Source organism: Triticum aestivum, chromosome 2A (assembly GCF_018294505.1).
Source record: "Triticum aestivum cultivar Chinese Spring chromosome 2A, IWGSC CS RefSeq v2.1, whole genome shotgun sequence".
Taxonomy (NCBI): domain Eukaryota; kingdom Viridiplantae; phylum Streptophyta; class Magnoliopsida; order Poales; family Poaceae; genus Triticum; species Triticum aestivum.
In genome coordinates, this window is record NC_057797.1 from 81,057,291 (window position 1) to 81,082,080 (window position 24,790).

The 24,790-nt window shown below is 42.6% G+C and overlaps 1 protein-coding gene across 1 annotated transcript; it reads left to right on the plus strand.

Moving 5' to 3' along the window:
• The first annotated feature begins 223 nt into the window (after positions 1 to 223).
• LOC123187638 (protein CHROMATIN REMODELING 5) lies at positions 224 to 24,564 on the plus strand. Its single transcript, XM_044599559.1, has 42 exons — positions 224 to 656; positions 1,116 to 1,823; positions 1,948 to 2,009; positions 3,741 to 4,166; positions 4,448 to 4,681; positions 4,801 to 4,884; positions 5,497 to 5,556; positions 5,640 to 5,743; positions 5,937 to 5,988; positions 6,073 to 6,136; positions 6,551 to 6,644; positions 6,723 to 6,810; positions 6,892 to 7,026; positions 8,653 to 8,844; positions 8,930 to 8,997; positions 9,499 to 9,592; positions 9,697 to 9,821; positions 9,902 to 9,965; positions 10,855 to 11,064; positions 11,354 to 11,596; positions 11,701 to 11,811; positions 11,894 to 11,983; positions 12,376 to 12,558; positions 12,669 to 12,749; positions 12,825 to 13,064; positions 13,699 to 13,851; positions 13,967 to 14,144; positions 14,218 to 14,399; positions 14,927 to 15,274; positions 15,356 to 15,446; positions 16,081 to 16,515; positions 18,504 to 20,572; positions 20,721 to 21,064; positions 21,143 to 21,266; positions 21,316 to 21,915; positions 22,013 to 22,177; positions 22,334 to 22,628; positions 22,722 to 22,936; positions 23,038 to 23,343; positions 23,589 to 23,652; positions 23,893 to 24,132; positions 24,440 to 24,564. The coding sequence occupies exons 2-42, from the start codon at positions 1,175 to 1,177 to the stop codon at positions 24,547 to 24,549; spliced, it is 9,672 nt and encodes a 3,223-aa protein (XP_044455494.1). The 5' UTR covers positions 224 to 656; positions 1,116 to 1,174; the 3' UTR covers positions 24,550 to 24,564.
• Positions 24,565 to 24,790: the final 226 nt, after the last annotated feature.

Here is a 24,790-nt window from a genome sequence, read left to right on the forward strand (position 1 = left end):
GGCCATCAACAGTTCGCACGGACGGCAGCGCTGCACTAACACACGCAACCCCACACACACGCGCATCCCGCCTCCCCCGCAGACACTGACAAGGCGGTCCAGCACTCCTGGGCCCCATCACCCCTCCCACGGACTACGCGTCGCTGCCCGATTGGCCCCACTCACGGCGGCCATCTCCAAACAAAAACGCAAACGCAGCAGAGAGGAGAGAAGAGAGAGGAAAAAACTTATCTGCCCCTCTAATCTCCCTTACCCCCGTCTCGTGATAGATAACCACCCCCCTCTCTCTCCGCGCCGCCGCCGCCGCCGCCGCGGCGCCCGCGCGACCCCTCGCCGCCCGCGCCTCTCCGGTGATCGCCGCAGCCTAGCACCCCACCTCCCCCGCCTCCGATCCGATTTTCTCCCCGGAAAAATCACCGAAATACGGCAAAAAATCCCCAGCAATCCGCCGTGTTCCCACTTTTGAATAAATCGCACGGGTGTTTCCGCTGCCCCGCCCGACCGCCGCGCCCCCCGCGCGGCAGCCGGCGCCGGCGATCGCATCTGGCGATAACCGTCCCCGTCGGGCCACCCCCCGCCTCCTCGCGGTCCAAACCTCCGCGTCCTGCCGGGAAGACCACGGCGCGCGGCCTCCTCCTCGCACGCCGCGGCACGAGGTGGGTCTCCTCGCTGCCCCTCGCGGGTTTTGGAGGGGATTTGTGAAGTTTTTTTTTGGTTACAAGGCGTGGGCACGCATCCCGCACACCGGTTCGTGCGCCCCGCACCCGATCCGCGCCGTGGCCGGCTCGATCTGGCTGCCGCCGGCGCCGATCTATCGGGCGGCGCGCGAATCGGTCGGGATTTAGGGTTTCGGAATCCAATTCGAAGCTCGCGCGCTCGAGGCTGCTCAGCGCCTTGCTGCGCTGCCTTCCACTGCTCTATTTCGATTAGAGCTCCGCACACTTGTTTCTTCCCCGCCATAGTTTGGTTCATTTGGTGCTTACAAAACGACCAACCCCTAGCAATAGCTTACTAAAACAATAGCATCCGAGTTCCGATGCTTGTTTAGGGCATCAGACTTTGGCCATGAGCTACCCAACTGAGGTTCTAAATTAGCTTCATTTTATAAACTGCAGGGAGTAATAGACTGCTGAAGCGCTCCCAGTTTCTTCATGTTGTGTTGTCATAAATTGTGATGGCATTCTTCAGTAATTCTGGGAGCAGGGCTGATTCGGGAGGGTACAACTTGAACGAGAAGGCTGATGACGAAGGCGCGTATGAGTCAGTCAGGGATAGGGACGCCGACTTGAACTCAGGCCAGTTGAACTTGAATGAGAAGGCTGATGATGCCTACCACAGTGAGGAGGAGCAATACGAAGCTGGCCAGTCAGGTCTGAACCCTTCTGAGATTAAATCAGGGCAGAATGCTCAGAGAGTAGGTGGTCCTTCTGGCCCATGGGGTACAAACTTTTTGAAGGACTGCAGATCCACGGAAGGGGAAGAACCATCAAATAGTGATAGGGGAATGGAAGACGGGTCTGCGGCTAGCTCACATGATGACATGGATGGTAGTGGAGAGGATGATGAGCTAAACAGAGGGCACGGGGATGTGCCCGCTGATGAAATGCTCTCTGATGACTATTATGAGCAGGACAGAGAGGAGCAGAGTGATTCATTGAATCGTCGTGGGATGAGCCACCCAAGCTGTTCCACTTCTGGGGTCGCATCAAAATCTGTACCCTCAAGACAAAAGAAGTCGACAAAGGGCAGTGCTTATGACGACGATGACGATGCGTATAATGATGAGAATGACAATGACGACGATGACGACGATGACGCAGATGGTAATATTTATACGTGCAGCCTTGTTCTCAGCCAAATTTTCTGTTGCATTTGCTAATTTTCTCCATCCGCAGAAGATGGTCCAGCTCATTGTTGACTCAAAATTTGTTTCTTCCTTTTTTGCAGAAGATGATCCAGATGATGTGGATTTTGAGCCAGACAGTGAAACCGACAAGGCTGCTGTTAAGGTCATTTACCAACTGGAATTTTTATTATCGCACGTGTAACTTCAGCAATTTATTGTATTGTCTACACATTATGCTACATGTTATTGTTTAGGTTAGCTGGTGCAGTGGAAGTTTGTTGCCGATGTTTTTTAGAACTACATGACACTGCCGCTAACTTCTAAGTTGTATGGTTTATAATTTATTTTGTGAAGATGAACTGACCAGCATCTGTTTAATTGGCATGGTGAAAAGAGTGCCCTAGCTGATCCAACTTGCACAAAATCGATCGATTTTTCAAAAGAGGAAATACATGAAAGTACTCCAAATTATAACCTGAAGATCAAATAAGTATTCTTTGAGAAATTTGGAGACAGAAGAACTACAGTAAATAGAGTCATGTTTAAACCAGAGTTACCGGATTCGCTGGGTGAGGCCTTGAACTTCGATCCAGATGCAGATCTAGATCGGGGTTCGATCCAGATCGGAAATCACTGCCCGATTCGCCGAACTAGAACTGATCTCAAGTTTCCTCCCGATTCGTGGATCTCAAGTGAACCCATCGATTCAGCATCCATTACGGGCTAGATGCTACCACAGCTCCTCTGTTGCCAGGGCTGTCCAGGTGACGGCGGTGGTGGAGACATGGCTGTTGGCCCGTCGCAGCTCCTCATGTGCTGTGGCGATACATGTCTGCAGGCTCCTCTCCTCCATCCACCAGAGCACGAGCGGCACGGGAGAGAGCAGGGAGGGGGGCCTGTATTAAGGTGGAGACGAACTAGCATTAGAACAGAGGAAAGATGCGTGCCTGAAGCGAGGTAGAAGAAAGATGTGTGCGTGTGTGGCGGCTGGGGTCACAAGGACTAGGACGTCAGGATGTGAACCCAGCAGGTTAGGTTTCCATTCTCTGGTGGGCCTAATGGGCTGTTCCTTTTATTATGTATGGATCAGATGTTTAATTAGATATGTGGCCCACCTAGTCCGTACATCCCCATAAAGAGAAAAGTACACTGTATAATAGAGGTGGCGAATCATAATCGCCGGGTTCACGAACCCCTTCTCCAATTCGCAAATTAGAGATGTGTACCCTCCATTGAATCTGATCGGCACAGATGTAGCGAATCCCGAATCCCGAACCAAGCGAATTGCGAATCAGGGTCTATGGTATAAACAAGAACCAAATATGGTGGAAATGCACGGAAGCTTGGAAGAAGCATATGCTTTTGTCTTTCATGTTTTTAAAGAAAGTAATAATAGAAGACAGTTGCCCGTGGCAGCTGCATTAATGCATTCATTCATAAACTTCTAACCAAATCCTTGAGTTGTTCAATTCAATACATTTCTGTAGTTGAATGTCATGGTTGCAGTTCATGTACTTCGCATTTTCTTGGGTGACATTATGGCTAATAGCACATCATTGTAGCAATGTTCTGGGGTGACATTATGGCTAATAGCACATCATTGTAGCAATGTTCTGGGGTGTATATTCCTTGTGTACTGTGAACATACGAGGACACATGCATATTCTTGCTCCTCTAGTCATGCTTTTCTTAATCAGTTTAGTCTTTAGGGTTTTTTGTTGGAAATTTTGAACTCACTCAACAGGTGTAGATTTTCTTCTTCTGTAATGCTGTTTTTTTTGTGGTTTGTGGTCATGATAGCTTTCACACTGTTCTTTTATTAGTATTCCAGTTTAGCTATATGACCTTTTTGTTTGTTATTATTTAAGCTGACCTTGTGAAACTCGAATTTCAGGAGAAGCTTGTGGACAGTGAGAACTCAGGCGAAGAAGAAGAAGATGATGAGCTTGAGCTCTCGGATGATGATGATGATTTTATTGATAGTAGGAGGCAATCGAAACGACTTAAGGTCGGAGGAACTAAAACTTCCCAGCGAAAAAAGCTTCCTATGCAGGCTCCACGCAAACGAGGTGTATCTTTCACAGACGAAGAATATTCTTCAGGAAAAGACTCAGATGCACCCAACAGTCCTGATTTTAGTCATCGACCGAAAAAACCTGTCAGGTTGCATCTGAAAACTGTGGGCCATAATGATGTTTTCTCAAATGTCAATTCCCATAATGAATCCCGAACTTCGGGGAGGAGGAGGACACAGAGAAATATCTCATATGCTGAAAGTGACAGTGACGATAGTGAGGAGAAGTCAACTAAACAACAAAAGGTTAGAGTTCAGTTTGAATTATGTATCAAATTATTTATGTCACCGATATGTCTGAGGTTTAAATTAGATGAAATTCTATTACTTTTTCCATGTGCTGGAGTAGAGTAGTTGGTGACTACAAAATGTCTTCACTTTTGCGATATCCTTTTTGTTTCAGTCCTTCCTTAAGGGTTACCCCACTATTAGTTGGCATTAACTGTTTATAAATCTATTTTATGTATGCTGTGTGCACCTTTATAAAATTTGATCTCAGATCACTAACATATTTCCAATGTATCTAGCTCTTGAAGGAGGATCAAGATGAAGAAGATGGAGAAACAATTGAAAGGGTCATTTGGTATCAGCCAAAGGGTGTCGCTGAGGATGCACTGAGGAATGGTCAATCGACTCAACCTACTGTTATGAGCATGCCATTAGATTTTGATCAACAATGGGATGATGTAGAGTTCTACATAAAATGGAAAGGGCAGTCTTACTTACATTGTCAGTGGAAGACATTATCCGAGCTTCGTAGTGTAAGAGCTCACCTGGATATCTTCTGCTTACAATTTCTGTTTGTAATATTTGCTGTTTGTGTTTTATCTCTTTAGCCTATTTCTTTAGATGTGTGTTCACTTTACCTTTAAAATGACAGGTTAGTGGATTTAAAAAAGTTCTAAACTACATGAAAAGAGTGTCCGAGGAGCAGAGGTACAAGAGGTCACTATCGCGCGAAGAGGTAACAAAAAACTTTTGGCTTTTGCACTTTTGCGTTTTAACTCTTTGACAAGAAGCAAAGCACGGTAACTGTCAGTTGTATTGCATATCCAGACAATAAATAGTAACCAAACATTTGTCTTGAAGAGTGGAAGAGAAATGTATGTCCATGCTTAGGAAAATAATATTCACCATGATATGTTAACTACTATCAAGTACACCCTCCGTTCCAAAATATAAGGTGTATTATTTTTTTTTCAAAAAGTACTTCTATAACTTCAACCAAGTTTGTAGAGAAAAATATCAACGTCTACAATACCAGATCCTTATCATTAGATTCGTCATGAAGTATATTTTTGTATTTTATTTATTTAGTATTGTAGATGTTGATATATTTTGCTATAAACTTGGTCAAATGTAGATACATTTTACTTATGGGAAAAGTAACACACCTTATATTTTGGAACAGAAGGAGTAACAATTAATGGATAGCATGTCACTGCATTTTTATAAATATCGAGATCTGTATTATGTGGTTCATAAATGACTGAAGTGTTTAATATTTCTAGTCTTGAACAAAATGTCGACTATTTGATATATTTATTCATCAACTCTATGCCTCTTCATCTATCAGGTTGAGGTGCATGATGTCGGCAAGGAAATGGAGTTGGACCTTATTAAGCAATATAGCCAGGTTTCACATTAATCCCAACTTTAGGCTATTAATAAACAGACTTATTTTTGTATTTGTACTCTGTCTTAAGTATCAATCTCCAGGTTGAACGGGTATTTGCTGATAGGGCAACCAAAGTGGATGGGGATGTTGTGGTGCCAGAATATTTAGTCAAATGGCAGGGACTTCCTTACGCAGAATCGACCTGGTAATTTTTATGACTTGATTCTGGGTTAGTCATTTTCGTAGCTATGATAATACTTTGCATGTGGATGTTTATTTGCGCTGACCCATTGAATGGAATGTCTATGGATATGTTAAATTCTTTGGTTGGCCCTGTACAGCTGTATCCATGCTTTTCTGTTGTATTCATGTTGCCCACATTATCTGTTGCCTTGCAGGGAAAAAGATACAGATATTGAATTTGCTCAAGAAGCAATAGATGAATACAGGGTAGGCATTCTATGTATCTAATCCACCGGTATTTCATAGCTACATAAGTTTGTATGTTATAATTGGGTTTACACTAAACAACAGGCCCGTGAAGTTGCCACTGCCATACTGGGGAAAACAGTTGATTTCCAAAGGAAGAAAAGCAAAGGTAGCGTTTCTATGCATAATCTGTGCTTGCATACTTGATGACTGAACTTGATAGTTTTTTTTGGCTTTGAGGACTAGTGTCTCCCCTGTGGATTGGAAATTTTCTCCCTTGTTGACCTAGAAAGCATAAATAATTTTAGAGATATATTCATTGTAAAATGGCATTTCCACCTTGTTTCCCATAAGTTACCAAATATTTATAGGTACTGTGTCATGTGATGCAATGAATGCTATCTATTTAGACTTTGCATTTCTTTTGTGGATTTTGACTTCCTGAGCACCATCACAAATTGACATTGTTGAATTATGTACTTATACTTAGGCGATCCATGGTCTGGTCTTGAGTTATCCGTTTCCTTGCGTTGCTGTATCACTATTCTTGAACTTCATCTAATACTAAGTTTATGTTACTCAGCTAGTTTGAGAAGGCTTGATGATCAACCAGAATGGCTAAAAGGAGGTAAACTTCGCGATTATCAGCTTGAAGGCCTAAACTTTCTCGTTAATGGGTATGTAAAATCTATAGATATGCATAACAAAAGCACGTTGCTTGCCAATCCATGCTCATTGATTCATTTGTAAAACAGGTGGAGAAATGATACTAATGTTATTCTTGCCGATGAGATGGGTCTGGGAAAAACCATTCAATCAGTTTCCATGCTTGGCTTCCTTCATGTAATTTTTTCACATGATCCTTGTTTTGCATGGTACCAGGATCTTTTTACTGATTAACTATACTTGGTATGTATCTTGCAGAATGCTCAAGAAATTAATGGCCCGTTTCTTGTCGTGGTGCCGCTCTCAACATTGTCAAATTGGGCAAAAGAATTTCGGAAGTGGCTACCTGACATGAATGTTGTAATTTATGTCGGAAATCGTGCTAGCAGAGAGGTAAAGCTCAGTAAATTTCTTACATGTCTTGCTTCTTTTGAGGTTTGCATGCAACTAAATGCCGTTTTCATATGTTGGCAACCCTTTTTTATTTATGACACCTAATGTTTCTAATTGTTGAATGTAAACATTATCACATACCGTCAATTCATGTAATTATTTAAGTTGCTGCTGGTTATAAAACATACTGGTTGTCCTTTAAACTCCTATATTATGTAAACTTGAAAGGAGCTTATTGTTATTTGTTTGAGCAAGCTTTTCTTGCATTGTGTTGCTGGTCATGTACTTGTCAGTTGTTCCACTTTGAAGGTACCGAGCTTTGCTATTCTGCTAGTTTGCCATCTGATGGGCTCACTGAACACTGTGATTGTGGTGCACACTTTGTTTTAGACACTGTTTTCATACAACCTTTGTTCTTCTTCTTTTATCCTCAATCCTAAGCAGTTGTGAGCGCTTCTTTTGATTAGTAGCTGCACGTAATTATTTGTAAGGAGCACAATTTGTTAATGGACAACAGCAGGGACCTACAGGTTGCTGCTGAGCATAGTTTAAATATTTTAAATACCAAGAACACATGCTCGTCAATCCTATCTTCTTTGTAACAATTAATTTAGCTTACGTGGTTCCATGCACATAAGTAAATGACCAGGTAGTCCGTGGTGCTCGATCTGCTGATTAAGGGCTTGTTCGGTTCCAACAAAATTGAAGGGGATTGAAGTGGATTGGGGTGGATTAAATCCCATACAAGTCAAAATCTCACTCAATCCCCTCAAAACCTCTCCAATCCCCTTCAGGAGAGGTTTAACCGAACAAGGCCTAAGGCAGAATCACAGCAGCAAAGGGGCATCTACTACCTAGTGGTTACCTAGAACATTTTTTCTTTTACAATTTCATTTTCAAGTCGCAAAGTATGTACCTTGGTGATTTGGACACCGCGGTAAAAATCAGACGTACTCAGTATTGAGTGTAGCACACGATCTTAATTTTCTTCCATGCTTTAGAAACAAGCAGAGAGAAATTAATAAGTGGGTAAAAATGGTCAGTGTTTACAGCGAAAATTTAGGGAACCAACACTTAATCCTGGTTTTCGTAGGGAGGACCCCAAAATCTATAATGTCTCTAATTATTTCAAAATCACAGTTTTAGCGCCTTGTTTACTGTTAGGATCCTAAAATGGGATAGTGGAGCTATCACTAGCTTTTTAGAACCTACTGAAACTTATATTTGCAGACTTCTGCAGAAGATGAGTATATCCTTTTACTATACCGAGCTTCATGAATGGTATAATTCATCTTTGTTGCGGCATATATCACATCGTGTGTGGGATGAATCCGTTTGCTAATCATGGATCTTGAGCAGATCAGAGCTCTGCATAATTTAGAACCGTTGCACATCATGTTTTGGCTACTATGTTTATATATATCTGCCAGGTTGTTTTTAGGCTATGTTACTTTGCTTGCTCATTTGGTTCCTGCTTTTCTTTCTATTTTCTGGACTTTGCATTCAAAAGTGTCAATTACCAATAAATATGCTTTTTTAAAGGGCATGTTCTTAGTTCCACACTTCCTAACGAGTTGTGTTCACCTTGCATTGTGCTTGACATTCTTCCTAATCCATTGGCGGCAGATGTGTCAGCAGCATGAGTTTTTTACAAATAAGAAGGGTGGGCGGCATGTAAAATTCCATACTTTGATTACTACTTATGAGGTGATACTTAAGGACAAAGTCGTCCTTTCAAAAATCAAATGGAATTATCTTATGGTTGATGAAGCCCACCGTTTGAAGAATTCTGAAGCATCACTGTATATTGCTCTTTTGGTACGGATATTCTCTTGAACTAAACGTAACAGCCTATGTATTGGGTAATTACCGCAAAAAGATAAAACTGTATTTGTTCTCTCAGGAGTTCAGCACCAAAAATAAGCTGCTAATAACTGGGACCCCTTTGCAGAACAGTGTTGAAGAGCTGTGGTATGTCCTTTTCTTATGCAGACTTGAGCTAGACATTTTTTTTAATATATGTTTGCATTGTTGCTAGGTACTTGTAATTTGATACTGCAATATGTGAGTGTGTAATTCAGAAGTGAAATGGGTTGCTTCAACTACTTGAAAAATAGTTCAACTTTTTTGAGAAGAAACATGGATGTTCATCGTAGTATAAAATGCACAGGTCTAAAGTTTGTGATAAAAATATGACCATGCATCCAGCACAAAAAAAACTGATTCAGCCTGCATGGTGAATAATATGATTTTGCAGGTGCAGAATATGTCTTTTTTTTGGTGCAAGACGCATGTTATTTTTTCATCATATTTGGAAGTGCATGTCATATTATGACTAATGATTATTTTATTTAGAAAATCAACTTCTTGAAGTGGATGAAAAAGAGAAAATACATAGTTTGTGTACAACCATGTGCGCAAAATTCAGGTTCCAAGTATGCTCATAGTTTTCTCCTGTTTTTTTGTTTGCAGGGCACTACTTCATTTCCTTGATCCAGTCAAATTTAACAGCAAGGATACTTTTGTTGAGAGATACAAAAATTTGAGTTCGTTTAATGAAACTGAGGTATTAATTTGTGAACGATGGTTTTGTATTGACCTGGATTGTATTCACAATTGTCCTATACTATTTGATAATCATTAAGTCTCTTTGTTTTGATCTTTTTGTAGCTTGCAAATCTTCACATGGAATTGAGGCCCCATATTTTAAGGCGAGTTATAAAAGATGTCGAGAAGTCTCTACCTCCAAAAATTGAGCGAATTCTTCGTATCGAAATGTCTCCCCTACAGAAACAGTATGTTCTCGTATTAACTTATACGTTCAATAATGCATTTCATTCCTCCTTGAAATGAACCTTTTTTATTTTTTTGCTAGATATTACAAGTGGATTCTAGAGCGAAATTTTCAGAATCTGAATAAAGGAGTTCGCGGGAATCAGGTATTAAATCATGAGTGTAATTTTTTATCAGTTTATTTATTTATCCAGTTGGTATCAACAATTCGTTTTTCTGTCAGTTTGTGCTGTTAAAGTGTTAAACAAATGGGTTTGTTTCGATATATTTTTGTGAAGAACCGCCACTTCACAGAACTGCTTGCATAGGTTGCTCATTATGTTAGTCTAACATGTAGGTTGGCCAATGTTGAAGATCCTGTATCTGCGAAATGGGAAACATTTGATAAATAGGGGTCTTGGACCATTGTTTCTTGAGCAATGATGTAATGCTTGATTATTATGAGAACCACATCTTGGTAGGATGGTTGTTAGTATATTTAAAATAGCAAATAATAGGCCTTTGAAAAATCCGTTGCAATATCTAAAGGAAGGCTTGGCCCCTCTGTGCATTATATTGCCCCTCTTATAGACAGAACTTAACTCAATTAGTGTGTTTATGCTGTGGAATTACTGAGCACTAAGTGTCTATCATCAGGTGTCACGGCGTCGGCCAAAGAAGGGCAATCTATGAATATCATTCTCTTGTTATCTAGGAATCTATGTTATTGTGTGTTTTTAAGAGGCATTTTTTTCTTATTCTACATATGCTCCCTCCGTCCCATGATATAAGAACGTTTTTGTCACTAGTGTGATGGCAAAAACACTCTTATATTATGGGACGGAGGGAGTAATTAATTGTAATAGCCTGTCTAGGGTTGCATATGCAAAGTATAATCTTTTTTAGATAGCTCTAGTTGCTTGGATATCATGTACTATTATTTTTTGTTTTTTGATGTTCATCGTTTATTCTGTAAACAATTGCTCTTCTTGTTCAGCATATTTGAGTTGCTATTTATACTAATTTGTCTGGCTGGCTGGATCATGATATATGCAGGTCTCACTTTTGAATGTTGTCGTCGAGTTAAAAAAGTGTTGCAACCATCCATTCTTGTTTGAAAGTGCTGATCATGGTTATGGTGGAGATAGCATTGGTGATCGCAATAAAGTTGAACGTATTGTTATGAGTAGTGGGAAGTTAGTTTTGTTGGACAAGCTACTGCTGAGACTGCGGGAGACTAATCATCGCGTGCTTATATTCTCTCAGGTTATTTATTATTTGCTTTCAAATGATGTAATTTTTCAGTTTTAGTTAGCAGAGCTATTATTAGTTTTGGATATATTATTCTAGTATCGGTACTGATAAAACCACCAATTCTTCTATTAACTATGTAATCCAACTGATGAAAATAACCAGCTTACAGATGTGAGTTGGATTAGTTGGCAGTGGACAGAATGTATTGTGTTACCATTACAGGAACCGCGTTCTTATAGCGCCAACATCAGTATATCGGACAATACATGTATAAATGGTTTCTGAATTTTCATCTTTCCAGATGGTGAGGATGCTGGACATCCTTTCTGAGTACCTATCCCTTCGAGGCTTCCAGTTTCAGAGGCTTGATGGCAGTACAAGAGCGGATCTTCGTCACCAGGCCATGGAACATTTTAATGCTCCTGGAAGCGATGATTTTTGTTTCCTTCTGTCTACACGTGCTGGTGGACTTGGTATTAATCTTGCAACAGCAGATACAGTGATAATTTTTGATTCAGATTGGAATCCTCAAAATGATCTACAGGTCCTCTAATCTATCTGTGACTATGATGTTATGGATGTTTTAATTGTTAAATAACATTTGCTTATCTTCCCTCTTTTTTTTTGTGCATCCTGATGTGATGCTAGGCAATGAGTAGGGCACATAGGATTGGGCAACAAGATACTGTCAACATCTATCGTTTTGTCACCTGCAAAAGTGTTGAAGAGGATATATTAGAGCGGGCAAAGAAAAAAATGGTGCAGACACCGAATGTGTTCGTATAGTGTTCAAATGAAAATACATGAGATGTGTTTAATTTATTTTACTTATTTATTTCAGGTTCTTGATCACTTGGTGATTCAGAAGCTGAATGCTGAGGGCAGGCTCGAGAAGAAAGAAACCAAAAAGGGTGGCTCCATGTTTGATAAGGTAGTATTTTGCCTAAGCTGTCTTGTTTTCGTGGGTTAGTTTGGATGACAACTTGTCTAGTATATGTTGGTGTAGAAATTCTCTTAGTTACTTGTTAACTAGATATGTTTTAATTTTGTTTATGCTTTAATGTTTTACATGCACTTGCATTGTTGTTTTTGTTGTGATATAGCTTGTAGCCTTAGTGCAGGTTCATTGACTTCCATTATAGCATGCATTTGGCTTCTGCCCTAGTGTACACATTCCCTAGACAGTATATAAAATGGACATCCGATCTGCGAAATTCAGTGGGGAAAACGTTTTACCTTGAATTGTTGAGTCTCTTACTAGTGGACACATTTGGAGTATTTCTTTCTTCTTGCTCTAGTGATGAAATCCATATCATTTGGCAGAATGAACTTTCAGCCATACTGAGGTTTGGGGCAGAGGAGTTGTTCAAAGAAGAGAAGACTGATGAAGAGACCAAGAGGAAGCTTGAGAGCATGGACATTGATGAAATACTTGAGAGAGCTGAGAAAGTTGAAACAAAGGCTGCTGAAGGGGAAGAAGGAAATGAGCTTCTTAGTGCTTTCAAGGCATGTGACAGGGCACAACCATAAACTGATGCAGAGCACAGAAATTATTGTGCATTAATGTTTCTTAGTATTTTGGATATGTTATTAATTGTTTTAAGTATTTTGGTTAGGTTGCTAATTTTTCCAGCGGTGAGGATGATGCCTCATTCTGGAGTAGACTAATACAACCAGATCCCGCAGATATGGGTCAGGTATTTATTTGGACATCTGATTCAGTTCTTGCTTGCCATCAACTTAACCAGAGAGTAATAGAATGTGTTCTGCAGGAAACTTTAGCACCTCGTGCTGCACGGAATAAAAAGAGCTATGTGGAGGATCACCAACTCGACAAAAATAGCAGCAGGAAAAGGCGAGCGGTTGACGCACAAGAAAAGCCAAGGCGGCGTTCCAGCAGAACAGTCGACACAATGGTTTCGTTACCATTTATTGATGGAGCAGTCGCTCAAGTACGGAACTGGTCATATGGAAATATGCCTAAGAAGGATGCCTCCCGCTTTGTTCGAGCGGTAATCTCCGCCCACTACCAGCATATTTGATTCTTCTGCTTCTCTGATTGATTATATTTGCACATATCCTGAAGTATGCATTATATATCTTAGTTCCACGGTTATTATAACAATACGATCATGAGATCTGTTACATTATAGGTTCTCATCTTGTTTTATTAGAGATGTTCTGCAACTAGATAATTTTAGTTATTAACGTGTCAGTGTGCGACCATCAAAGTATATTTGCCTCTTTTTTCCTGCTACCTTGGTCTTTTAACTCCTACTTAGTTACTTCCTCTGTAAACTAATATAAGAGCGTTTAGATAACTAAAGTAGTGATCTAAACGCTCTTATACTAGTTTACGGAGGGAGTACTTGTTATTAAATGGAATGGTCATAATTTTAGTTATCAATGCATTTATTACACTATAAATGTGAACTGTGGGTTAATTTTATTTTATTGGTGCGTATAATTACATGGTCACTGCAAGTTTTGGTACCAGTACTATGTTTTTTCTGTTCAGTTTTCTGAAATTTGTATGACAATTTGTATGCAAAATTTGTAGATTGCATTGTATTGTTTCAGGAGCTATATATGTGGTCGGCGTATTTTCTCCAGCTTCATCTATCTAATTCTTATGGTGAACTTCAGGTTAAAAAGTTTGGAAATCCAAGCCAAATTGGCTTAATTGTGGATGATGTTGGTGGTGCAATAGCAAAGGCTCCATGTGAAGCACAAATTGAGCTGTATGAGTCACTCATTGATGGCTGTCAGGAAGCTGTGAAAGAGAACACAGACATCAAGGTATATTTCATTGTGATGCCTTAGAGAAAATGGTCCTCCCTCCGATCCATATGTAGTCGTTTCCTTGTGCGTTATCTTCCTTTATTGAGTTCAGTTCATTGTACTTCAAATATAGGGCACAGTGTTGGATTTTTTTGGTGTACCAGTGAAGGCCTATGAGTTGTTGGCTCGTGTTGAAGAGCTTCAATGCTTGGCAAAGCGCATCGCACGTTACAAAGATCCAGTTAGACAATACCGGATCCAATCACCTTACAAAAAGCCACAGTGGTCAGCAAGCTGTGGATGGATTGAAAGTAATTGCTGTTTGACTTAGCTTCTGTAAAAATGTTTGAGAATATGAGCTCATAAATCTTTTTATATCTTTAGCTGATGATGCAAGATTGCTGCTTGGAATTCACTGGTATGGTTATGGAAACTGGGAGAAGATACGATTGGATGCAAAGCTTGGGCTGACAACAAAAATTGCACCAGCAACACTTGGTGAGAGAGAAACATTTTTACCACGCGCACCAAATTTGGATAATCGTGCTAGTGCTCTCCTGCAAAAGGTACTCTCCCTGACCTTTCATCCTCTTCCATGTGTGCGGTTGTGCTTGTTTGTATGCTGTTTATGTGCAAGTGCATCTTACGTTGCATATTCTGTATGTGAAGCGCACATCTGCATTTTCTAGAGCTAATATAAAATCGGAAGGTTGAGGTTGTCTATTTTGCTCATGTTTGGATGTCGAGTCAGATGTGATTAATTAATTATTGATGTTAAGCTAGCATCTGAACCTCTTTATGCCCTGATCCATGCTTTTGAAGTTTTCTGGTTCCACCAAGATTAGTGGTACCATTCTGCTCACAATATCCCTGTACACATACTTACTGATATGATTTTTTTTTTCAAGCAACTCGTGAGCTTTTTTTTTGCTTCACTATCAGTTCTTCTGTTTGACAGCCATTTTTTTTTGAAAAATATAAATCAAAGCTTGATTTGAATTCTGTATCTTTTTCTATATGCAATAGTTGTATCTTTTGCATGTGTCCAACTTTGACAATTTAATCCATTGACAAGAAAATTCTGCTTTTCTAGGAATATGCCAATCTGAGTGGAAAGAGCTCAAAAGCCAAAGGAGGTGCTAGCCAAAAAGTCAATAATGAAAACGGTGGTGCTCGATCGTTTAAAGGCCGGCAAAAAGATGCAAAACCACAAGAGGATATTAAGTCGAACAAAGATGACATTAAGAAACGCAAGGTGGTGGAAGAAGCTGAAGCAAGAGAAGAGGGTGAAATTTCAGAGTCTGAAGAACAGATTAAATATCGTTTGGAAAAGGAGGAAAAGTGGCTGGAATGGTGCTCTGAAGCTTTGGATGAAGAGCAGGACATATTGAAACGCCTCGATAGGTTACAGAATACAAGTTTAAATCTTCCGAAGGAAAAGGTTTCTGCTTTATATCTTGATATTGACAATCTATTCTTAAAATGCTCTACTGCCACTCTAACCTTATAAGCATGTGTGCAGGTTCTTTCAAGAATTCGCCGGTACCTCCAGATAATCGGTGAAAAGATTGGAAAAGTCGCTGCCCAACATGTAGAATCGTACAAGCAGTCCCGTAAGTGTTGGTAGCTCCTACCTTTTTGTAGGAAGCATATGTGATGAATAATTTGATTGTTTTTTTTTTTGAGAAAACGCAAAGGACCTTTGCGCTTTATTACATTGAAAAGATAGGGGTACAATTATAATCCTTCTAGGATTTGAGTTTTACAAAACCAACAGTCTAAGGCCGTGTTTGGAATGTCGTTTTCCTTCTAAACACACTCGTATAGAAAATACAGGTGTCCGCCCGTCGTTTTGGTTTCCGGTTGGAAATAGCTCTGGGCCGGTATTTTACACCTGTAAGTTATATACACCTGTATAAGATTACACCCATACCAAGCGCGGCCTAATCAGTGGACATCCCAGGATGGGGTCAAACAACCCTGAGCCCTTGAGCCCCAGCCTTTGCCCAGCATTGGACCTTGTCCTTGATCTTGTCCAGTAGCCCATCGACCGAAGGTCTTGCATTGTCGAAGACGCACTCGTTCCTGTGCTTCCAGATCATCCATATTCTAGAGACATTCTTGAGACATTCATATTCATGAACATTCTAGAGACATTCTTTCATGAACATTGATATTCCTTTTTTTTTTCCGGAACTTATATATGCTGTCAAAAGATACCTATCTAAACAATTGCATTGTTTGCAGGTATGACCACAAGATTATGGAATTATGTGGCAAGATTTTCAAATATGTCTGGGGAGCAATTGTGTGATCTCTATTTAAAAGTTTGTCAGGACCAAATGGAAGCTGGAGTCGGCCCCTCACATGGTGGCAATTTTGCACCCGCTCCTAACAGAGGTTCTTCAAATCAGCCTCATCCTCCTAGAAACCAAAGGTCAACAAGGTCTTTCCAGCACACTCCCGAGCCTCTTAATAATGGTGAAAACACTGGGAATTCGGAAGCCTGGAAGCGCCGGAGGAGAGCTGATCAGGATAATCAGTTTGACACCCAAACGATGTATCAACCTCCTCCATTTATGGCAAATGGTAACAGGTCCCAGGAATCTAGCAGTTCTGCTGGTATTCTTGGTTGGGGTCCAGTCGAAATGAGACGATATGGCACTGAAAGATCAAAGAGAGGTGTTCATCCCAGTCGTTTCCCTGCCGGGCATGGGCCTTTGCTTTAGCTGAAGTAGTCAGCTTTGTCAATTCCTAGAGTCTTCAGCTTCTATGCAGGTAGAAGTGGAGAATTGAAATTCTTTTTAGGCAAGACAAAAGAATAAGCTGTCAAAATCTTGTCTGGATCACAGCTTGGAGTCTGTGCCTTGAAGAAACGGCTGATGTGCACAGAAGATTCCTGACACTGAAACAAATACATGGGTCTTGTAAACCGCCAAGAGGAAGAGTCTTGAAAATTTTGTCGGTCCAGTTTTGTGGTCTAATAGAAGAAGAAAATTTCCGTTGGGGTCTTTAAGAAGGTTCATCTCAAACAAATGATCTATAGTTCAGTCTCAATACATGTACTGTAAAAGTACGGTCTTTTACAGTGCATTATATATAATGAAAATTTGGTTTAGTTGGACATTCTCTCTGTCTCTCTCTTCCCCGTGTGCTCACATGTTCCAGATGTTTTTGCAAATATGATTTTGTTGTTGATGTAACAAATCAACTATCACCAAAGAACTAGGCATGGACCACCGGGGCGCGTGGAAGTTAGCTATCCACATGCCTGCCAGAACCATGAGTTGGTTTTGAGATCTTATGGATTTCAGAGTAACTGCATTTCCATCTTTTGTCCCAGGTCCTGTGGTACCGGTGAACTGAGGAAAGCTTGCCATACTTGTTGGTAACCTGGCTGATTGGGTTATCGTAAAACTTTTCTGACTTGTATTTCCTCGAAGCTGTAGGTTTCTTTGGCATTCTCTATTCATGAATCATAAAACGCACACATCTTTTATCATCAGTGTTGGCTGCAAATCATTCAGCGATGCAGCCGTTTTGAAATTGTGGAGTTTGTGGTTGCACTGGCTCTTTTTTAATATTGTGCTTGCACTGTAAACTTGGAATTTTGTGTAAATGGTAGAAGTATATTATTAGTCGGATGGGTCACAGCATTGTAATATGCAGCAGGGAGTCCAAATTTGAAGTTGATAGCACTACAAGGCGCTCCTGCGCTCCCTTCTGTCACCGCCGCCCGGTGCTTGGAGGAGCTGTGTGGATTTTAGATCCGTGGCTTGGGTGATTCTCTCGTCCTCCCTTCTTGCATCATCCGATGCTCCTTCGGGTTCTGTCCGATCCATGGTCTATGCCAACAGAGCTGGCGCATCTCATCGTGGTCGTTGTTAGTTCTGGGGGCTATCCCGTACCTCCTCCAAGCTCCCATGCTTAGGATCCTCTTGTAGACTTTGCTCTTGCATTTGGTACCTTCGTCAAGTTGCTCCCGCGGCGGGCGATGCCCTTCGTGCGTTGGATGTGTTCGTCGGTTGGCTCCGGGTTTTGGTTAGCTTGGATTCTTTGTTCGTAGTTTGGTTACGAATTACCCGGCTCGTCGGCATTCGCCAGATGGGTATGGGGCAGACCCCCTTCCTCTCTGTATCTGCGTCTCATGCTTTGCTTGAGTAATAGTAGTAGCAAGGAGATTCCCCCCAAATCATTCATGATTAAAAAAGCCCGCGACGCCGAGGCACGAGACCAACGGCTCTGTTATTCTTTGGCATATGCCGTGTGCGCACACTGCCAAAGCTCCGGACAAACGGCACGCAGCGGTAGCCGCTACGGAACAGAGAGGCCAATACCCTACACTGCCACAGTGCCACTGTTGCTCGCAGGGAAAAACCATAATAAACTAACCAAAGAACTGAACCTTGGGATCGAATCGTGCAGTGTTCTACTCCATGCCCTGTTTGCGGCTGCTGTTTCAGCTTCAAGCAGTGCTGCAGGACTCTGCTCGATCCATCTGTTCGTCGTCGCACACTCGCACAGATGAGCTCCCTCGCAGGTAAGCACTGTACTTTTCTCACCCCTCCCATGCACGTTGCTGCGTAGTAGCTACATCAGCATTGCTACAATGCTACTACAAGAGCTGGGGAATCTCACTGCGACGCAATGCTCCGTGATTTATGCTTCAGGTTCCTGGGTGACGCTGATGAACTTGTGTGGGAGCCCGGCTTGTTGCGACCAGGGTGTCCTCAGACAAGTATTCGACGCCTCCACCTGCGCGAACCACCTGGTGGAAACCGGCATCGTCGTGCCGCTCGCCCTCGCGCTCCTGCCCCGGTTCGTCGTCCGACTCCCCGAGAGCAGAGCATCCTCTGCACACCGGCGGCTTCTCAGGCCCTGTTCGCCGCTGCAGCTGGCAGCCGTGTCGTTCAATGGCTGCTTGGGGTTGTTTCACCTCGTCCTAGGACTCTGGATGCTGCTGGGGAGCAACTTCGACAACAATCCAGATGCCTCTACTTACCTGCCGCACTGGTGGTTTGTGACGCTGTCACAGGGATTTAGCTTGCTCCTTGCCGGCTTCGCTTTCTCTGCCGGGAGCCGGTTCCTCGGGCCGGCGTTCGCTCGGTCATGGTCGGTCTTGCTGACCGTCTATGCGGCGTTCGTCTCCTGTTCCTCGGTTGTCGCCATTGTTGCGGAGAAGACGGTCACTGTTAAGGACTGCTTGGATCTCCTGTCCCCGCCAGGCGCAGTTATGTTTCTCATCTACAGCATCCAGAGCAGCCATGACGAAGAGGGACATGAAGATGAAGGATTATACAAGCCACTGAAGACTGCTGATACAGCTGACAGTGATCAATCTTCAGAGAGCACCCACCAGAAGGTGACTCCCTTTGCCAGAGCTGGTATGTTGAGCCAGATGACATTCTGGTGGCTCAACCCTCTGATGAAGACGGGCTACCAGAAGCCCCTCGACGACAAAGACATGCCGCTATTAGGCGCCGCAGACCGGGCACAGAGCCAGTACTCGATGTTCTTGGAGAAGCTGACCAACAACAAGAAGAAGCAGACGTCACATGATGGCACACCACCATCAATCCTCTGGGCTATCGCTTCTCATCACAAGTGCGGGATCATGGTCTCGGGTCTCTTCGCCCTGCTCAAGGTGCTCACCTTGTCCACAGGCCCGCTGCTTCTGAGGGCATTCATCAACCTGTCAACCGGGAAAGTGACCCCTAATTCCAAGCATGAAGGCTATATGCTGGCCACGCTCATGTTCATCTGCAAATGTTGCGAGTCGCTGTCGCAGAGGCAGTGGTACTTCCGCACGCGGAGGCTAGGGCTCCAGGTGAGGTCACTCCTCTCGGCGGCCATCTACAGGAAGCAGCAGAAGCTATCGAGCTCGGCGAAGATGGCGCACTCCTCCGGGCAGATCATGAACTACCTCACCGTCGACGCGTACCGGGTCGGGGAGTTCCCGTACTGGTTCCACCAGACATGGACGACGGTCGTCCAGCTCTGCATCGCTCTGGCGATCCTTTACAGCGCGGTCGGCGCCGCCATGGTCTCGTCCCTGGTCGTCGTCGTCATCACCGTGCTCTGCAACGCTCCGTTGGCCAAGCTGCAGCACAGGTTCCAGAGCAAGCTGATGGAGGCGACGGACGCGAGGTTGAAGGCCATGTCCGAGTCACTGGTGCACATGAAGGTGTTGAAGCTCTATGCGTGGGAAGCTCACTTCAGGAAGGCCATTGAGGAGCTGAGGGAGGTCGAGTACAGGTGGCTGTCGGCGTTCCAGCTTAGCAGGGCGTACAACAGCGTCCTCTTCTGGTCATCGCCTGTCTGGGTCTCGGCGGCGACATTTCTGACATGCTACTTTCTGGAGATCCCTCTTGATGCCAGCAACGTCTTCACCTTCATCGCTACCCTGCGCCTGGTGCAGGACCCCATTCGGGCCATACCGGAGGTTCTTGGAGTCGTGGTGCAGGCTAAGGTTGCTTTCACTCGGATAGAGAAGTTTCTAGGTGCACCTGAGCTGAATGGACGAGCTAAGGAGAAATGCTCCTCTGTGGGCATCGGTTACCCGGTAGCGATGAACTCGTGCGGGTTCTCGTGGTGCGAAGATCCATCAAAACTTAATCTGAAGGATGTAAATTTGGTGGTTAAAGCAGGGGAGAAGGTTGCCATTTGTGGAGAGGTTGGGTCAGGAAAGTCGACGCTTTTGGCTGCGATACTCGGAGAGGTCCCGAGAACTCAAGGCACGGTAATAATGCATTTTAGTAACAACTCTTCATTTTTATATCTTCAGTTGAGGACCTAGGTTTATCAAATGGAAAAGAAAAGATTTATCAGTTCATAAGGCTACGATCGATGTGACAATAAGCTTCAATCATGTGTAAAATGTTCATCAGGTTCAAGTCTGCGGGAAAATAGCATATGTGTCACAGAACGCATGGATCCAAACAGGAACCGTGCAGGAGAATATCCTCTTCGGGTGTCGTATGGACAGCCAAAGATACCAGGAAACACTCGTGAGGTGCTCGCTGGTGAAGGACCTCGAGATGTTGCCATATGGAGACGATACTCAGATCGGGGAGAGGGGAGTGAACCTCAGTGGCGGTCAGAAGCAGCGCCTTCAGCTTGCTCGTGCGCTGTACCAAGACGCAGATGTCTATCTCCTCGATGACCCTTTCAGCGCCGTCGATGCCCATACAGCAACCAGCCTCTTCAATGTAAGGGTCACCATTATCACAAGGTTTGCAGAGTGCTTAACGATTTTAGTAGCAAACTCTTGTGTAAATTAAGTTGCTATTGACTTATATGTGAGATGCAGGAATATGTCATGGGCGCTCTTTCAGACAAGACTGTTCTTTTGGTTACCCACCAAGTCGATTTTCTACCCGTCTTCGACTCCATTATGGTCTCTCTTTCACACACATATCTATAATGGTCTCTCTGTAAGTTTTTGTTCGTGTTATCATCTAAACTAGTGGCAATTTTTAACAGCTGATGTCAGACGGGGAGGTTATTCGGTCGGCACCTTATCGAGATCTATTCTCTGACTGTCAAGAATTCAAAGACCTTGTAAATGCCCATAAGGATACTATTGGGGTTTCAGATGTTGATAACAATGTTGCTCCTCATAGAGCAAACGGAACATCAACAAAGGAGAAGCATAATATCTATGGAAGTGGATACACAAAGTCTGAGAAGCCATCACCAGCACACCAACTGATCAAGGAAGAGGAAAGAGAGACAGGAGACACTGGACTTAAGCCCTACATGATTTACCTGCGCCAGAACAGAGGCTTCATGTATGCCTCTCTGTGTGTCATTTCTCACATGATCTTCATAGCGGGGCAAATAGCGCAGAACTCTTGGATGGCGGCGAATGTCCAAGATCCCCGTGTCAGTACACTGAGGCTAATCACGGTGTACATTGTTATCGGACTTTGCACGATGTTGTTTTTGCTATCAAGATGTCTATCGGTTGTTGTTCTCGGGGTCCAGACATCGAGATCCTTGTTTTCCCAGTTACTTGATTCGTTGTTCCGTGCACCGATGTCCTTTTATGATTCTACTCCTCTAGGGCGGGTCCTTAGCCGGGTAAGAATTCTTGAATAGATGGCAAATATGTTGAAATTCTGTTTCACATTCCGACGTTTTTAATGATGGGCCAGCTCTGTTTTCCCTTGTAATGCAGGTCTCTTCCGATTTGAGTACTGTCGACCTTGATGTCCCATTCGCGTTTATGTTTAGCCTTAGCGCCAGCTTGAATGGATACAGCAATCTGGGGGTATTGGCTGTTGTTACATGGCAAGTTCTATTTGTGTCAGTGCCAATGATAGTTTTGTCAGTTAGGCTACAGGTAACTGGTTTTGTTACAGTTATATTTGGCAGTAATTATTTCATTCACCAGCAGATGTATTCTGTTGCTTTTTTCATCCAAAGGTGAATTAGTCAACCGTTTTCCATTGATGGTTTCCGATGATCTGTCATGTTTTTTCCTTTTTTTGCCATGCAGAGATATTACTTAGCCTCTGCTAAGGAACTTATGCGGATCAATGGCACTACCAAGTCCGCTCTAGCAAATCACCTAGGCGAATCGATTTCAGGGGCTATAACCATAAGGGCCTTCGAGGAAGAAGATCGTTTCTTTGATAAAAATTCTGATCTTGTTGACAAGAATGCTATCCCATACTTCTACAACTTTGCAACAACAGAATGGCTGATTCAACGCCTTGAAATAATGAGTGCTGCAGTCCTTTCTTTTTCTGCATTTCTCATAGTTCTTCTTCCTCCAGGAACTTTTAGCCCTGGTGAGTAGCTTGTGCTAAGCACAAGCACCAAAAGCATTTGTTATGAAGAGATCAACATTACAATCAAGAAACTAATTACTTTTATTCCTGCAGGTTTTGTGGGAATGGCATTGTCGTATGGTCTTTCCCTAAATATGTCTTTTGTTTCCTCTATTAGAAAGCAATGCACCTTTGCGAATCAAATAATATCTGTGGAACGGGTGGACCAGTACATGGACATAAAAAGTGAAGCAGCAGAAGTCATCGAAGAAAACCGGCCGGCACTAGATTGGCCTCAAATTGGTAGTGTGGAGATTAGAGATTTGAAGGTAATGAATCAAAAATATAAATATATACATGTGTGCCTTAAGAGGTGAAAACCTTTAGGATTAATTGTAACAGATTGTGGTATAAACATTTTGTTTGTCAGATTAGGTACAGAAAGGATGGTCCCCTTGTACTGCATGGAATCAGTTGCAAGTTTGAAGGTGGAGATAAAATTGGTATAGTTGGTCGAACAGGAAGTGGGAAAACAACATTAATTGGCGCATTGTTTCGTATTGTCGAACCATCTGGAGGGAAAATAATTATTGACTCTTTGGACATCACTTCTATTGGCTTACATGACCTGCGTTCACGTTTGGGCATCATCCCACAAGATCCGACACTTTTTCAGGGCACTGTAAGATATAATCTAGATCCTTTTGGGCAATTCTCAGACCAACAAATATGGGAGGTAATATATGTAATGATACATAAATTTTTATGTTGCTTTTCTTATCTTATTCAATCATCAGACGACTTAACCATGGCAATTTAGCTCAGTTATCAAGGTAATATATATAACAGTTTCAGAAATTTCACCACGTTGTCAAACTGAATTAAGGGCATCTCAGATGACAAGTTACCATTCTCCTTTTATGTCCCTTGCACATCTTAAAAGGAATCACCATAGTTATCTTACCTTCTATTCTGTTGCAGGTTCTTGATAAATGTCAACTTCTCGAAGCTGTCCAGGAGAAAGAACAGGGATTGGATTCACTTGGTAGGAAATTCCATCTGCATATGCGCTTTAGTTTCCGGAGTTCATTTTTTCTGTTCCTAAGAAACTGCGAAAATAGCAAGCTATACCTCAGCCATTTCAAAGTTCAAAATAGGATGAACATACGCGTGCTACTCAATTTTCCGTCAGTAGTCCTAGGCGCACTAGATATATCTGTTTGCTAGCTCAATTTCTGAAACTGTGTAATGGTCCATATTACTGATCAAGATCATTGTCATACAGTCGCGGAAGACGGGTCGAACTGGAGCATGGGCCAAAGGCAGCTCTTCTGTTTGGGGCGCGCACTTTTGAGAAGGTGTCGTATCTTAGTTCTTGATGAAGCCACGGCCTCTATAGACAACGGAACAGATGTTGTTCTTCAGAAGACTATCCGAAAAGAATTCAAACAATGCACCGTTATTACAGTGGCACACCGTATACCGACAGTTATGGACTGTGACATGGTACTTGCAATGAGCGACGGTATGCTTTCCTATATCACCAACATAATAGAGCTACAGTGATTCGCTTATTGTTAGTCTTATTGAAGGGCACAAAATTAATACGGAATATAGATCATACTCGGAACTAAAATGCACTGTGGATTCTTTTTCCCTAACACTACTCAAGCTTTTTTTGGCACCAATTAGTGGATGCTAACTTCACTAGTTTCATACAGTGACCCGCCTTTTTCTGTTGTATTATCGTAGTCTTGCAAAAACATTTTTCTAAGATGGGACTACATCATATATTTCCATAGTCTGTACTAATGATGCATATAATCTTTCAGGGAAAATAATGGAGTATGACAGACCTACAAACCTAATGGAAACCGAAGGATCTTTCTTCCGTGAGCTGGTGAAGGAGTATTGGTCATACACATCAAACGGAAATATATAGGGCATTTTGTTTTGGGTCCGTCTATATTACATCTAGATGTGAGATAATATCTCACATCTAATATGACATCATCCTATATTGTGGACCCTTCCATTGACAGCTATGATCTGTTCCTTCCTCCGTTTCCAACTTTATTTCTTCACGCTGTTTGTTTGTCCTGGTTGTGTGTTTGTTTGTCAAAGACCAACCCACCCCCACCCCAGCCTACCCCAAACAGCCCTTGTGGACAAAAGGCCCTTGT

What these genes read in the sequence shown, in the direction of transcription:
- LOC123187638 (XM_044599559.1), top strand. Translation starts at nt 1,175, where the DNA reads ATGGCATTCTTCAGTAATTCTGGGAGCAGGGCTGATTCGGGAGGGTAC. An exon ending in AGCTTCTTAGTGCTTTCAAG is followed by an intron (nt 12,559 to 12,668) that starts GCATGTGACAGG and finishes TATTTTGGTTAG; the next exon opens with GTTGCTAATTTTTCCAGCGG. An exon ending in ATATCTATAATGGTCTCTCT is followed by an intron (nt 21,267 to 21,315) that starts GTAAGTTTTTGT and finishes AATTTTTAACAG; the next exon opens with CTGATGTCAGACGGGGAGGT.